Genomic DNA, 17,404 nt, shown 5'->3' with positions numbered 1-17,404 from the left:
CATAGGGGGCAGGGCTAGTGGGTTTCTCTGCGAGCGGGGCTTGAGAGGGGGCAGGGCTAGAGGGGTTATTATAGTGATACCTCTCTAGCCAAGTGAGGGGCGGGGCTAGCAGGTATGGAAAAAATAGGTCATGCTGCATTTAAAAAATAAAATAAAATTGCAGTGAAAAATACGACCATGTGAGCAAATACATAGATTTACATTAGCTCTGTATTATGGTCTATAAAACATGGACCAATTATGCAGCTTAAAAATACGCTCATCTGGGGGGCGTGGCTAGCTAATGCCGAGATAGGACGCATGTGAGACGCGCTCCCGCTGTACTCACCTTCCCCGGGCAGCAACCTCCGACAGAGCGGCAAATTCCGCCCATTCAGGACAGGATGGGCAAGAAGATCACCCCCGGAACGAAAACGCCGGCTCCGAGCGGCAGAAAAGGGGCACTGGAGCGATTTATCGGCGCCCAGAGCGGCGGGAACCCGGCCAAGATGGCGCCGGCGCCGGCTCCCACAGGGTCACGTGGGTCCCGACAGTCCCCTCCGCCGAGCGCCGCACAACACAACCCGGCTCAGCAACCGCTGCGGTCCCCGTCCCTCGGCACCTCACAGAGGGAGAAGCAAACAGGCACAACGCAGCAGGAACCTCCAGCGCGAGAGGACCCCGCACCTGAGGCACCAGGAGAAGCAGGAGAGAGCAGCAGAACCGTGAGTTACACCAACATGGACTCCCCCTCAGCACATGCAGGCACACCAGCAGCAGCTTCACCTGCTGCACACTGTACCTCCCCTAGCACCAACAGGGGTAATGATTCACTGGGGTGGTCAGTATCCCCTGAGAGCAGTGCACCCAGCAGCCCAACAGATAATGCACATAAAGGGGAACTCTCCAATAAAGACACTGAGCAGTGGAAAACCCACATAATGTCGATCCCCACAAAAAGCGAGCTGCACGCGCTGTTCGAAAAATTTGAAACATCAAACAAACAAGCCCTTGATCGTATCCACTCTGACATACACCAGATGGGACACAGGTTGCTGCAGGTAGAGGAGGTGCAAGAAGACACGGCGGCCATCTTAGAATCACATAGGCAAGCCATACAATATCAAACAGACCAAATCGCCAACCTGACTATGTATATAGACGACCTGGAGAACAGGAATCGGCGAAACAATCTTCGCATCCGGGGTTTACCCGAAGAAGTAGATGGCCCCCAACTGGAGACGTGGGCGCAAACATTTTTCCTGCAATTACTAGATCGCGCACCGGACAACCCAGTCATAATCGACAGGATACACAGGGCGCTGGGACCCAAGGCGACCGACCCAAATAGACCAAGGGACATAATATGCAGGATCCATTTCTTTAGAGAAAAAGAATCCATTATGCGCGCCGCCAGAGAAAAGGGGGACCTTATGCACAATGGCAAACCTCTCATCATACTCCAAGACCTCGCACGCCACACGCTCCGCCTCAGGGGCGCACTGAGGCCGCTGCTAACATTGCTCAGAGAAAGGGACATACCATATCGCTGGGGATACCCATTCTCCCTGACCGCCAGAAAAGAAGGCAAGTCAGCTACATTCCGCATGTTAGGAGACCTCCCTAAATTTCTGGGGATCCTCCAACTCCCCATGATCGCACTCCCTGACTGGCCAAGCACCCCAACCTTGCTATCCCCAACTGTCCAAGAGCACTGGCAGACGGTCCCACCCAAACAGCGCCGTGAAAGCCGCAGAGGACCTGAAACGGACACCTGATGCCATCTATCCCACAGTGAAGCCCCCATGAGAAGGACTGGCCAGAAACTACACTGAAGAGAGACAAAGGAAGCCGGAAGATGGATCTCATTTGCCGTTCATAACTTTCTTAAGTTCCCGTTAAATACCGGATCACTTGATCCGAACTGTTGCCGTGTTGCCGTTTGGAGGTTATTTACAGGGACCCTCTTGGGTACCCCAAATGTTATAGCAATTATCCCGGGGGGTGGGGGCGGGGGCCGGTCCTGTCCTGCCGAGCACTCTACCACTCCCTACCTAAGGTGAGCTGTCGCACAGCGCTGCGACCACAGCACTTCTCACCATGATGGCGTATGCGGCCGCTGAATGCCGCAAAAGGTTTTTTCTTGTAAACCTTTCTTTCTCCTATCCTCTTTTCTACTCTTTTTCTGTCACCCGACCCAACTACACCCTGGTTACTAAACAACTCCCCCACCTGAATATAGATCATGGCTAGTATCACATTCAGCACATACAACGTGAGAGGGCTAAATAAACCCGCCAAGAGGGGGCAAATATTGGATCACTTGCACAGGCAAAAAATAATGATTGCGCTCTTGCAGGAAACTCACTTCCAAGCAAACAAAATCCCTAAATGTAAAAACCGAAATTATACAACATGGCACCATAGCCCGCATCCCAGCAAAAAAGCGGGAGGAACCTCGATAGCCATACATAGGCAACTTCCTCACAAACTTATTTCGTCATTAATGGACAAAGACGGAAGATACGTCTTCCTGAAAATCCAAATCTATAACGAAATTTTAACTATCGCTAATATATATTTCCCAAATCAAGCACAGGTGCGCTTTGGAATCCGGGTACTGGGGGCCCTGAGGACCTTCGCGGACGGCTCCAATATACTGCTAGGTGGAGACTTCAACCTCTGCATGGAACCTCTACTCGACTCCTCTGGGGGTAAGTCTGTAATCCCACACACGTCACTACGTAGGCTACGCAAGGAACTGGCTAGTCTTAGGCTCATTGATTTTTGGAGGATTCTGCACCCTAAAGAGAGAGACTATAGCTTTTTCTCCCCGTCACATAACTCATACCAACGCCTAGACTACTTATACATCTCACATAGACTACTAGACCGCGACCCCTCAAGTACCATTGGCCCCTTTATATGGTCAGACCACGCTCCGGTTTGGGGATCGATCCGACGCGCCACACATGACACTACCAACATCAATTGGCGCTTAAACGACAACCTGCTGTCGGACTCAGCTTGCACACAAGCGATACAACAGGCCATTGAAAATTTCAACACAGATCACTCAACAGACAACACATCAGACCCTATAAAATGGGAAGCCCTCAAATGCGTACTCAGGGGAATCTTTATTTCCCATGGGGCGCGACTGAAGAAGGAAAGGAACACAACTTTGAGGGATTTGTTGTCCCAGATGACCCACCTTGAAAACATAAATAAGAGAGACCCGCTGAACGCGAGGGCGTCTGAAATCTCAGAAATACGTGGCCGAATCCTACAGCTGCTGGATCAGGCCTCTTTGTGCCGACGGGATAGAGCTAGAGGGTACTTCTATGAACACGGGAATAAAAGCGGTAAAGGGCTAGCAAAAGCACTAAACCCAAAACCTCCACAGACATATATCTTTGCAATTAATACGCCAGACGAGGGCCAAGTTAACACAAACGCTAAAATAGTAAATGGCTTCCATAAATACTACCATGACCTATATAACCTGACGGACAGGCTAGGGAACCAAGATGAAGCCCTACTACAGGATAGAGATAATTATCTACTTAATTTTGCTCCCAAACGCATTCCAGAAATGGAGGAAAGCGAGCTCGAGGGAGACCTCACCCTTGAAGAAGTAAAAGAGGCCATCCAATCCCTGAAAATCGGAAAAAGCCCGGGACCAGATGGCTTTACGCCACGCTTCTACAAACTTTTTGCAGAGGACTTGGCCCCCCTAATGCTCAAAACATTCAACTCCATATCTGATTCCTGCCCCTTCCCCGCCCAGGCCCTACAAGCTGTGATCACGGTTATCCCCAAGACAGGAAAGGACCCCGCATCCTGTAGCGGTTATAGACCAATATCCCTCTTAAACGTGGATACTAAGATCTTCTCGAAAATCTTAGCTACCCGCCTACAGTCACACATCCCCTCACTAATTCATAAGGACCAGGTGGGCTTTGTCCCGGGGAGGGAGGCAGGGGACAACACAATTAGAACGCTTGCCCTCGTGTCGCGGGCGCGCGCCTCCGGGGATCCCCTGTGCCTACTCTCGGTGGATGCAGAAAAGGCGTTTGACGGGGTGGGTTGGGGGTTTCTGGAGGCGGTGCTGGGGCGGGCGGGCATGGGTCCGAGACTCAGGAGCTGGATAATGGCGCTATATAAGTGCCCCTCCGCTCGAGTTCGGGTCAATGGTCAACTCTCGTCACCCATACAAATACGTAATGGCACGAGACAAGGTTGTCCCCTGTCTCCCTTCCTGTACATCCTGGTAATGGAGACCCTGGCGAACGCTCTCCGAGCAAACACCAACATTAGCGGCGTCAGAATAGGTAACAAAGAAAATAAAATAGCCCTATATGCGGATGACCTATTGATATACATAACAAACCCCAGAATCGCTCTCCCTAACATTCTTGCAGAATTTAAAAGGTTTGGGAAACTCTCCAACTTTAAAGTGAATCTCAACAAATCAACAATCCTTAATGTCACACTAGCAGACTCGGAGGTGGAAGCTTTGAAACCTACTCTCCCGTTTAAATGGAAGCAGGACAATCTTAAATACCTAGGTGTCACGATCACAAAAAATCTAGACATGCTCTTCGAAAAAAATTTTAAACCCCTTCTCGCCACACTAGAAACAGACTTTAAGAGATGGCAACAGGTCCCCATGTCATGGTTTGGCAGAATAAATACAATAAAAATGAATGTGTTACCGCGGTTTCTTTACCTGTTCCAAACGGTGCCCATCCACATACCTGGGTCCTTTCTATCACAGATTAGGAAAGCCATCATGACTCACATTTGGGGAAACAGCAGACCCAGGCGCAATTGGAGAGCCCTCACTGGTCCCAAGGACCGGGGAGGCATGGGCATCCCAAACGTCGCCTTATACCATAAAGCGGCACTGTCCAAACGGATCCTAGACTTATTTCATAGCAGAGCCCAGAAAATATGGGTAGAGACCGAACAAGACTCTGTTCCCTTTAATGGCAAGGGACTCTTATGGGTCCCAGGCAATGGGAAACACAAAGGCTTGGGCTGGTCCCCATTTATAGAGGATCTGGTCTCAACCTGGCTAAAATCAGCGACTAAAGCGAGCATGATCCACAGGCCGGGCCCACTCACTCCCTTGGTTGGTAACATAGATATTCCTAATTTCCTAAAGAGTACCACTCTAACTAGCGTTATCACTGATACAATCCTCAGGGTTAGAGACATAACTCAAGGGGACGGATTTAAAACACTACACGAATTGCTGGAAGGACAAAGACCCCCACCCGGAGCGTGGTTCCAATATCTACAGCTGCGACACTACGCGGGGGCCTTAGGCGATATACACCAAATAAGACACCCTCTGACCACCTTCGAGAAGATGTGCCTATCGGCCTCTTCAACTCAACAAAAAATATCATCTTTGTACAAGATGTTAATAGAGGAAGACACATGTAACAGTAACAAAGACCTGGAGAGGGAGTGGGAGAGGGACCTCGGAATTGCACCCCTAGAGGAGTCATGGAGGAAATCATACATTCTAACCCACAAATTAAACATGTCCAGTAAATTGCAAGAATTGAACTATAAAATTCTGACAAGATGGTACCGCACCCCGACGGGACTAGCCAGGATATTCCCCCAGTACCCGGATACCTGCTGGAGATGCCAAAGAGAACCTGGAACACTAGTTCACATATGGTGGTCTTGCCCCCAGATCCGCCCCCTCTGGAGGGAGGTCAATACTCTGTACTCTGGTATATGCAGATGTGAAATCACCTTCACGCCAGAAATGGCCTTACTCTCCATGTTCCCAGGTTCAATAGCCAGCTCTAAAGGTTCCCTACTTAGATTTTTCGTCCTGGCCCTGCGACAAACAATCCCCAGAAACTGGAAATCTACGACAGCCCCCTCAAGGTTGAAGTGGCTGGAAGCCCTAGACCACATAAGACACATGGAGGAACTCTGCGCAAAAGACGAGATGAGACACAACAAATATATCGCTACGTGGTTGGTCTGGAACCAATTTCGTCTCTCTCCCGACATAAACACGTGGCTTGACAGCGGAGCTCTACCAACAACCACAACCCCCTCCATAGTCAGCTCTACTATTCCATAAACCACACCTCTATTGCTACCTATCCCAAACCAGGGTCACCTGTTCCCCATCCCCTCATACCTCCTACCTGCCCCCGTTCTGCCACCCCCACGTCCCGCTCTTTTTTCTTTTCCTTTTTCTTCCCCTTTTTTCTTTTTTTTTTTCCTTGTTGTTTATAATTTTATGTGAAACATATAATTATTAGCCCGCCAGGGCCTGTTGTTGTTAAAAAGGTTTGTCTATACCGAAAAATGAAGAAACTGCCTCACAGACTGAGAACGTGGATGGAAAATGAAGACAGATTGAGTATTTGTTAATTATAAATGTTTATTCATGACACCATTCCATAATACTGTAACTAACGTTTATTAATGGCAGACTAAATAAAAAATGTTTGAACCATAAAAATACGCTCATCTGAAAGCGGCCTTAGGGCTCACTCACACGGTTGTATGTCATGCGTGTAATACACAGACCTAAAAGCCCATTTGTTACGATCGTGTGGGCAGGCAAAGCACGGGACCCACACGATCGTGACCAAAGGGGAACGCACACGGGATTCAAGCAACTGGCCCTGTGCTAACAGGAGGTAGAAATGGCCCCACCTAAGCGGGGACATTGCCCCAATAAGGGCAGCCCAGCGGTCTTCGGATCTGGGCCCTAGCTGATCCTAGGAGCCACGCACCAGAACAGAATGCATTCACATGCCACATGACAGACCCAGAATACACCGCATACAACATATAACCACTAGTAACAGATTGGAAGCTGAATATAAATACCAGGTATTAGTTGACATGTTGTACAATATGTTGTAAGCTAGCAGGCCACTTCACGGCTCCTGGTTATACTGCTAGTCCCTACACTAACCAGGAGTCCAGCAGAACCGGACACAGTTCACACCGCACGCTGCAACAGGACAGGACACAGATAGCAGGGCACACAGCAAGCTAACACAAAACTGACAGAATATAAACGTACAAACGGACATGAACCAAGTCACACTGCAACCCTCAGCAGACAAGCATTCATGACTACTTACCTGAGGGGCCATGCAGACTGACCAGGGGCTGGGTTTATATGTGAGCACAGATCCAGGGGATTGGCTAGCAGACAGTACCACACCCAGCCAGCTCAATCATTAACCCTGAGAGTGCTGTGCTGCTGGAATCACAATAGTACAACATGTCTCAGCAGCACACGTAACACCATTGAGTTCTATTGGGCCACTCACACCTCGTTTTTTGTTTTTTTTTACCTGCGTGTGAAAAAAAACACAGCATATCCTGTGGGGATTTAACATACACAGTAAATATGCATGTACATGCATATTTATTGTGTACTACGTATTTAATGCTCGTGAAAAATGCGTGTGGGATACGCGGAACACATACGTCTGTGTGCGTCAGCCCTTAGGATGCTTTCTTTTCCTTTTACGTCACAATAATATTTGCTTTTAATGGGGTGACACTTATAAGCCATACCTCAGATTTTCTCCTCCTTCAGAACACATGTGATTAAGGCCATCCGGTAAATTTGAAACAAAACTTTTCAAGTGAGCCAATTCTATGGCTGTCCAAATGTCCTCGTCTGAATAAGTATCAAATGGATCAAGATTCATCCTTAGTGACCCAAAGAACAAAACTGGATCCTGCATAAAATTAAAACAGACATATCAGGTCCACCAGGGCAAGCCTTAGGCTGTTTTCACATGACCGAGAAAATCACGCGAGATTTGTGTGTTGCAAGATGCATAAATGTTGCACAAATATGAACCCCATTCTTTTAAATAGGATCATATTCATGAGTGATTTTTTCCCGCACGGCAGCATGTCCTATCTTTGGGCGTTGCCTCGGAACCTCTTGCATCACATTGCCCATTTTTTTCAATCAGGGTGGCACAGAATTGCACGGCATGCGAGTGCAATGTGATGCAAGGTTTACCCATTGAGAAGATTGGTAAACACTCCATGATCCACCGCTGCGGATTTTAGCTACTTCCCTGAAGTGATGTGAAGCGGTTTTAACACAAAATGCCAGACATCCGCGAGGACATCGCACTCGCACCTGTGAAATTAGCCTTATGCAACTATCGAATGCAGATTTCTTGCAAAATAATTTAGTCTTGAAAGAAATGGAGAAATAAAAACAAACCAAAAAAAACTGCATAATTTAAAGTCAGGTTGACTTACCTGTGGTATGATTGTTATCTTAGATCTCAGTTCATGAAGACCGAGTTTTGATATGTCTACTCCATCTATGTGTATTGCCCCTGTTGCAGGCTCCAGAATTCTGAACAAACCCAAGGTAAGAGATGATTTACCGGCTCCAGTTCTTCCTACAATGCCAACCTGTCCACAGAATACACACATTAAGAATGGAAGACCTGGTCCTAGTGTCAACAAAACTGTCTCATTTATTTTTGCCTTTGTTGTAGTAATTCATTATGTGTTCCTAGAATTGATTTTCTGGAAACCCAAAATCAAGATAGCACATGTTCAAAAGGTTTTCTCAGTGTGTTTTTAGCCACCACTCAACCCCTATTAGAGCATATAGATATCATAAACAAATATCCTTGTTTGGGTCCCCACCTATACAAGCCAAAATGGCAGCACTTTGTATAAGGTACTACGGTTTTGGCAAGTCTCAGGGTTCATTCCCACTAAGCATTTTGTGTGTCTACCATGTTGCCGAGATGCAGCTATTGTGCGTCAGAAAGCTCCGACTGGCTGTGACTTGCTAATGATTTAAGTGCTTTCTGACTGTGCATGGTTGATGCTACGTGGTTTTCGGCAAACTGCCCAGCCATTAACCATGCACAGTCAGTTAGCACATAAAGGGACTCTTTCACCAGGTTCATGAAGTTTGACTATGAGCTGAGCTCCCAGTCATGGAGGCGGGCTGTGCTGGCTTCTCCCTAATCTCCTTATGCAGACTGACAGTGCTCTCCCCTTCTGTGCATAGGAGAGCGCTGTCAGTCTGCATAATGCGAGCGGGGAAAGCAGACATAGGCCACTTCCATGACTTGGAACTCAGCTCAGAGTCCAACTTCATGAATCTGGTGACAGAATGCCTTTAAATATTAGTGAGTCACAGCTAGCTGTAGCTTTCTGCTGCACCGATGTTGTGGCCTTATACCCTCAAGCTATCCTTGTAGAACAACTGTGAGGGTATATGTATATATTGCCAAATGTTTTTTATGCTTTATACCTATATGCAAGTTCTATTCAATTCCAAATGAGAAAAAAACTTATATGTCGCCTTACATCAGATATGCCAAGAGGCCTTGCAAGGCGAAGACAAAATGTGTCTTGAACAAAATGTATCTTAAAATGTACAGCAATGAAGAATCGGACGAAGGACGCGTGTACTTGGCCGTTTTCCCAGAAGCAAGATATCAAGATGTTCCACTATGTACATAATTTTCACTGTCTTAGGCCGGAAATCCGGACTTCCCATATATGGAGAATGCATGCTTGGCCGTTTTCTTAGAATTGAGTGGGTGATTCTTTGCACTGGAGTTAATTGAATACGTGATTTTCTGTACATAAGCCAGAGGCGCCGTAGCAAGATAACGACTGTTTTCACTGTCTCAGGCCGGAAATCCGGACTTCCCATATATGGTTATGAGCCCATCACCCCTTGCTGGTGATGGGACAAAGGGTATAAGATCTCATGTAATCTGTAATAAAGCACGGCGGAGAGCCATGTCCCGTGTGAGAAACGATACCAGACCTCCGTGTGGTGTTTTCTTCTCTCCGCCGGCAGCGGGGCAAGTGGGGTGGGCCCGATTGGTGCTGTACTTAGAATTTTACCCTGACAAATGGCGCCCGAACGTGGGGCGACAAAACCGGAGCTTACAACGCATTCCACCCGGATCCACGCCGCGGAGAAGCCGTCCTGCTGCAAACCGAGCCTGATCAACTCCCAAGAACTCCAGGTAAGACCAGCATATATTTATGTTGTGTTTTACACTGCGAGTCTTGCAGCGGGACTGACTATCTGTGGTTTGTGACCGGACGGGTTGGGTTAAGAGTTCTACACGGTAACTCGTGTGGGCTCCGGGTTTGCCGTCATGGACCACTGACCGTGATATGCGCACCAATCGGTCACCCAGAAACTAGTCTGTAGTTTATTTGTACTTTGAAGTCCATAGTGTTTTAACGATAGTGAAGGTTGTTTGTTGTATTTAGTCTCACAAGAGAAGGGACCCTCGGTTGTTTTTCCAGTATATAAGGGGCTAACAATTTGAAAATTAACAGGGATGCATTTTGTGAGACAGGCTTCATAGGAGAAGGGACTCTCGGTTGTTTTGCCTTATATATGGGGCTAACGATTTGATTTCAGAGAGATGCATTTTATGAGGCTGGTTCCATAAAGAAAAGGGACCCTCGGAGAGTGTCTATTGAAGGTTATATTGGCAGTTAGGTAGGGGAGAGAAATAAGGGGAGCAGGCAAAGTCGAGAAGAAAGTTACAATGCATGTGATTTGTTGGCAAAGAGAGAGTAAAAGGTGTATAATATGTATAATCCATACCAGGTGGATATATATGTGTGTATATATATATATATATATATATATATATATATATATATATATATATATATATATATACTGTATGTGCAAATAGTTAACTGAGCTTGCTTTTAGGGGAGAAGGGTTTGTTGACATGTAGCTGCGAGTCTGTGTAAGCTTTCCAAGGTCGGAAGATAACAGCGAGAGAGAATGAAGTGCTGACCCTGGAGAATGTCTCTGCTTGCTTAAAATGAATTGAAATGAATTTAATTAGTTATACTGTCTTAGTAGGCAAGAAATATAGCAATTTCTAAGTTATATTCTTACTTATACAGGGGTTGAAAATGAATGTTGCAAGGTCTCAGGATATGTGTTAATTATGAGTTCAAATGCAGGCAATAGTTTACGCTAAAACAATTCAGTCTGTGTTTCATATTCGTAGAGAGATAACAGTTTGTTTTACAAAGGTGGGGGCTTTCAGACTTCACTTTTTTGTTCAGGGTCAAATACAGAGAAAGAGAGACAAGGGGGGCTGAAAAATACCCACGTATTCTAAAATACTTCAGTGTTTAATACAGCATATAATAGCTTCAGTAAATAAGAAAGATAGAATGTCTCAGTCACTCAGCAAACTTTTTCACATAATTTGTCAAAGATAGCGCTCATTCACAATCTCATCTCAATAGAATCATGTACTTTATAAACATTATAGCACTCACCTCAATGTTTTTCAACTGATGTATGTATGTTTGTCAAACTTTTTTTGTCTGTGCATCTGCATGGACTGGTACACCTTCAAAAGGGGGTGACGGAGCAGACTTGAGAGCATGGATGGATGAGAGTTAGTGACCCGTGTTCGGGCTGTGTGGAATGTGTGATGCAGGTAATGACTGGGGATAAAAGTCCTCCCCATGCATGGGACTTTGCTTGGTTGAGATGTGGACGTGTAGACTGTTAAGCTGAAATGAGTTCTGAAGAAAGACGCACGGAGCCAATATCGAAGGGGTGGAGCTAGATGATGTAAAAGTACGTAATGTGTTTCATCCCTCTTCTCGACAAGGGAGGGGGTGAGGAGAGTGAGCAGCTAGTAAAAGTTTTTGTTTTGTTTTTTCTCCTGTCTCAAATTTTGATAAGACATTGCAGGCAGGAACAGACTAATAATGAATTCACTTAAAGGGATATCACATTTCCAATATTAGTAGATGTTTTGTAGATTATTCTTCCCCGGTGTAACTCATGTCTGTTATTGGTGCTAACATCTTACAGGCCTTATCTGCATCCATCAAATCTTTTTACAATGTTGTACTACCTTAAACAGGGTACTATTGTTCCAATTGAGTACCCTGGTTTAAAGGGGGGGAGGAGAAGGCATAGGTGATCTAGGTATTGCAAGTCAGCCATTTTTAAATTCAGCCATTTTTAAATTTTTTGCAAGCCATTTTTTAATTTTTTTAATTTTTTGCAACAAGGTTCTGATCTTTTTGAAATAGAATACCAGCCTGATTGCCTAGCAGTGATGCAACAAGAAAATTTAAGTTTTAAAAAAGTTACTGAAAGCCCTTGTTAATAATGCATATTTTGAGTTGTTTTTTATAGATGGTACCAGGGTGATTGACGACTCCACACTGGATATACAGTGGTTACACAACAAGATGTCCTAAAAAGCAGAATGTCTCCGCATGTCGCAGTACAAGAAGCGGAATTAAAAGCACTCACGGAGGCGTGTAGAGTGGAGGAAGGTAAGACGGTAAACATTTACACTGACTCCCGGTATGCATTTGGCATAGCTCATGATTATGGCCCAACATGGAAGGCCAGATAGTTTTTTACCACAGCAGGACAGCCAATTAAGAATGATGCAGCGGTGCAGTCTCATGGAGACCCTACTTCTACCTGACAAGGTGGAAAGCTCACACCAATTCCTACACCGGAGAAGCAAGAGGCAATGCCATCACAGGCCACACAGCAAAGGCAGCGGCCCTCAAGCCGTGGAAGAAAGAAGAAAAGAAGAATTTAACAATAACTTTGGACTTTGATAAAAACTTGGACTTTGATAAAAACTTGAACTTTGATATGCTAAAGACTTTACAGTTACGAGCCAGCAAGCAAGAAAAAGGAAAAATGGACTAAAAAGGGACAGCGTATGGCGAACAGTCAACAGCACTTGCCTACCACGATCCCTGTGCCCCATGATGGCCCAGCTGACGCACGGAAAGACGCACCTCTCAAAGCAGTAATGGTGTCGACGCTTGAACGAGGACGGGTGGCTCCTGGGTTTTCTGTAGCTGCTGCATCATTTGTCCAATTTTGCATGATCTTTGCCGTAAGCAACAGGGCAGAAGTAAAATTTGCCACATCACACTTGCCTAGACCACTCTACCCATTTCAGGGATTGCAAATTGGCTACACTCAGCTCCCACTTGTTGGGAAGCATGAATATGTGCTTGTTGTTGATGTTTTTCAGGTTGGAGACCTACTCTGTTACCGAAGTAAATAAGCAGGTAACAGCACAGAAGCTCATGAATGAGGTAATCTGCAGATACGGGGTACTGGAAGTGATTGAGTCAAACAAAGGTACACACTTCACAGGTGAAATAATGCAACACATCATGTCTGTTTTGGGTATATTCCAGGCTTTTCACACACCCTACCATCCATGGAGTAGTGGGAAAGTAGATACAAAAGACAATGAAGAAAATGGGCAAATTTTGAATTGAGTGTCTTCTATTAGTTTTCTCGCTCGTGTCATTGGGGTACACAGCAAAGACCGTGGGATATAGCTTCTGCCACTAGGAGGCGACACTAAGTACAAAAAAGTTAGCTCCGCCCTCTGGCTATATCCCTCCTGCCGACAGCAGGCTAATCAGTTTTTAGCTTAGTGTCTCGTAGGAGGACGGTCGTGCCCGTTAGGGCTGCTTTAAGGGCCAGGGTTAGACGGAGAGGCAGGACGCTCCCCATCAAACCCGAACGGAGAGGAGGGCGAACAACCTCGGGTTTGTCCAGGTTGCTTCTTGCCCGGCCCGCCTCAGAAGAAAAGGTGGCACATCCGGATCATATATATCTGCATGTGGCCCGCCAGCGAGAGCCCCCCCATGTTTGGTGCAGAGGTCCGCATCCCCTTCCCACGGGCAGGCGATGTTATAGGGGTAGGCTGCTGGAACTGGGGAGCCGCTTTTTCTTCCAGCAAGGACGCAGGAGGTAAGTATGCGCTTGCAACATCCCCCCCCCACCTCTCCCTCCCCCCTTCCTGGCTCTCCCTCCCCCCTTCCTGGCTCTCCCAGTATGTCGCTTTTTGCACGCGTACCTTGTGGGCTGCAGCGAGGCGCAGGGATTGGCGCAGGCGGACAGACTCCTTTTCATCGGGAGTAGTATACGCTATGCATGGCTGCGGCAGCGAAGGGCATTATTTGCTGGGGCATTCCTGCATTCGGCTCCCCTTGAGCTTGCAGGCGGGGTGGGGGTGGGCAGGTGAGTTCACCGTGGAGGTATGGGCTCACCTGATATTCAGGGCGCTGGTTCCAGGCATGGCCTCGCGGGCATGGTACTTCAGGGCAACAGCTTTCAGTATGCCCTGGCCTTCTGGCTCCCTGCAGGGGCTCCCAGCAGGAGTTCCTGCGATGTGGGGGCTCAATGGAGAGGGCTGCACTGCAGCCCCGGGCGCGGCAACGGCGGAATTAAAGGGGGCGTGGCCTCGCCGTGTGGCCACGCCCCCACGTGACGCGAGGGCGTGGCTTAGCGGCAATACCTCCGTGGACGGGTGTGGCCACGCCCCCCGCCCTCAATGACTCCCTGCAGGGGGCGTGGACTCATCGGCAATGCACGCCGCCCCTGCCCCTCCCCCCTTCCTCCCTCAGCACAGGTGAAGGGGGGATGACATCAGAGAAGCAGCCTATTGGGGACCGCCCTGCTGCTCCACTCCTTGCTGCCCTTTTCTGCTCAGCTTATACGCTGTACAGCTCAAGCTCCAGGAAAGAAAGCCCTTCAGCACCTGCAGTCTCCCAACCCAGCGGCTCCCCGGACCTCTTCGGAGCTCGGCAAGGACTTGGGTAAGCTCTGCCTGGCGGCTAGCTGCCCTCTTTCACTGCGTATCCCTCCTGCCGGCGGTTGGCATAGCAGAGGATAGCTCGCACTGTTCTTTGCCCGGTGAAATCCCAGCACCATGTCCGACCCCAGAGCTCTGGAGGCTGGACCAGGGACAGCAAGAGTAACGCACTTTGCTTGCTCACGCTGTAACCTAAAGTTTGCATGCGGACAGGCTGAGCCCTTTTCTAGAGATTGTCCCCCTGCGAAACAGGCGGCTGTGCAGGGCACCCATCCCCCCCGCAGTTCAGCCCCCAGCTGTGGCGAGCCGGAGTGGGCCCGCTCCTTGTGACTGGCCGTGTCTGACCTCTCTCGGGCATCTGGCGCAATTTTGGAAAGATTAGCGCAGAACGCCTCCAGTCCGCGTGAGGAGCGCGGCCGTAGACGAAAAAGGGGTCAGGCCTTCGGACTCCCGGCGGCCCTCCCGGTCACCATCCTCCTCCTCACTTTTGCGCTCTTCTGGTACTAGGTCACGGCGCCTGTTGGCAGAAGTTGGTTCGGACGAGGAATGGTCTGAATCCTCCTCAGGCTCTGTCGTGGAGGAGGATCAGGTCCCAAAAATTTCGGCAATGGTGGAGAGCTTAGTGGTTGCGGTGCGTGACACTTTTCAGCTCACGGAACAGGAACCACAGGCATCTGGGATATCGTTTTCTTTCAGGCAGCCTAGACGCTCTCCAAAAACCTTTCCTCCTCATGAGGACTTTGACAAGGTCCTATCTAAGGAGTGGAAGGCACCGAATAAGCGTCTTTCCAAGATGGGTTACTTGGACGGGAAGTGGTCGGTCCCACCGCTAGTGGATCCGCCCATTTCGCGCCTGGCTAAGCATACCGTGCTACCCACGGCAGAGTCCTCCTCCCTCAGCGATCCCAAGGATTGAGGAGTCGAGGCCTTCGCAAAGACCGTTTTTGAGGCGGCAGGGTCAGCTTTTAGGCCTGTGTTTGCCTCGTCCTGGGTCAGTAAGGCTGTTACTGACTGGGCAAAACGGTTACGGGAAGGAATCGTCGAAGGGGCGTCAACCGAGGATCTGGTGGGCATTACACGCCAGATTGAACAAGCAGGCATGTTTCTCTGTGAGGCCTGTATGGATACAGCCAGGCTGGCGGCCCGAGCCTCCGCGGCATCGGTGGCGACTCGCCGGTCCCTATGGTTAAAATCGTGGGATGCGGATGCTTCCTCCAAGGGGTCGTTAATCAGTATGCCCTTTGTAGGATCTCGTCTTTTCGGCGCCAAGCTAGACGAGCTCATCTCAGACACCTGGGTACAGGAGGTCGTGTCCAGGGGCTATGCGATGGAGTTCCACTCACAACCGCATGACCGCTTCTTTCGGTCCAGAACCCCCCCCCCCAAAAAAAAAAAAAAAAAGGACGGCTCCATCCGTCCGATTCTGGACCTAAAGAAGCTGATGGTATTGTCTTTCGAGGCAATTCCTTCTGCCCTGTTCCACTCCCGCCCCTTGCAGTGGGCGATACTCTCAAGGTGAGACAGGTTAGCGCGATCCCTCGAGGGGAAGATAAGGTTTCCACCAGGAGTTCAGCTGTCACTCCAGTGGTGGTTGGACTCGCCACGCATCCAGCAGGGCAGGTCGTTCCTGCCCCTGCAGTGGTAGGTGCTGGCTACAGTCGCCAGCATGACGGGCTGGGGGTGCACCAATTCCTTTCTTTCCTCGGATGTTCAGGAGGATCAGGAAGGAAGGGCTACCAATGATTCTCATAGCCCAGAGTGGCCGCGAAGAACGCGGAACTCTGAGCTCATGGACATGTTAGCAGACGCGCCCTGGCGATTACCCCTACGAAAGGATCTACTCTCTCAGGGGAGCCATTAGCGAAAGTACTGTGGCGCTTGCTGTCCTGGAAGGTCGCTTTCCTGGTGGCGGTTACCTCCCTTCGTAGGGTTTCGGAGATTGCGGTGCTGTCGGCAAAACCACCTTTTACGTTTTTTTCACCAGGATAAGGTGGTGTTGCGACCGGTGCTGTCTTTTTCCTAAATTTTATTAAATACATACGTTCGCGTCAGCCGACGCTTCGCTGGGTCGAAAGGTTTTACAGACGGCTGTAAACTGACCGCATGCGTTTTGATTTATTTGTACCCACCCTCGGGGAAGGCTGTGGGACGTCCCACGGTCTTTGCTGTGTACCCCAATGACACGAGCGAGAAAAGAGGATTTTTTACTCACCGTAAAATCTCTTTCTCGTCTCGTCATTGGGGGACACAGCACCCACCCCTCTTTCTGTATATGACACGGTGGTGGTCCTGGTCGGACTCCGGATTCTGTAAGTCGCACATAGTGCTGCGTGTTTTTCATTACAGTGAAATTTTTTGTTAACGTGTCATATGACTAACTATTGTTGTCTCTCTGTTCCTGCATGGCTATTCCAACTGCTGGCATGACAAACTGATTAGCCTGCTGTCGGCAGGAGGGATATAGCCAGAGGGCGGAGCTAACTTTTTTGTACTTATTGTCGCCTCCTACTGGCAGAAGCTATATCCCATGGTCTTTGCTGTGTCCCCCAATGACGAGACGAGAAAGAGATTTTACGGTGAGTAAAAAATCCTCTTTTTCTTTTTCTTAGGAGGATACATGCCACAGTATCCGAGTTTGGGGAATGATTTTCTTGTTAATTTTGTCATAGGCCTCTCCAAGGAATTGTCAATAATGTATTCTGCAGTCTCTGCTTTTCTCCCAGGTCCTACAGATGAGTGTCACAATCTGAAACCAGGTGACAGGGTCTATGTGA

The 17,404-nt window shown here is 48.4% G+C and overlaps 1 protein-coding gene across 2 annotated transcripts in view; it reads right to left on the bottom strand.

The window, feature by feature from the left end:
- LOC136576705 (multidrug resistance-associated protein 1-like) overlaps window positions 1-17,404 on the bottom strand; it is a 126,218-nt gene that overhangs the window by 7,344 nt on the left and 101,470 nt on the right. For both annotated transcript variants that reach the window (XM_066576237.1, XM_066576238.1), the window contains 2 exons: window positions 8,266-8,424; window positions 7,558-7,724 (listed from right to left, as the gene is read on the bottom strand). In XM_066576237.1, the coding sequence (XP_066432334.1) occupies window positions 7,558-7,724; window positions 8,266-8,424 (326 nt within the window). The remainder of the gene's footprint in view (window positions 1-7,557; window positions 7,725-8,265; window positions 8,425-17,404) is intronic.

The sequence above is a fragment of the Eleutherodactylus coqui genome, chromosome 8 (genome assembly GCF_035609145.1).
Source record: "Eleutherodactylus coqui strain aEleCoq1 chromosome 8, aEleCoq1.hap1, whole genome shotgun sequence".
Classification (NCBI taxonomy): Eukaryota; Metazoa; Chordata; class Amphibia; order Anura; family Eleutherodactylidae; genus Eleutherodactylus; species Eleutherodactylus coqui.
Note: the sequence above shows the minus strand (reverse complement) of the source record. Positions and strands in the feature narration are given on the sequence as shown.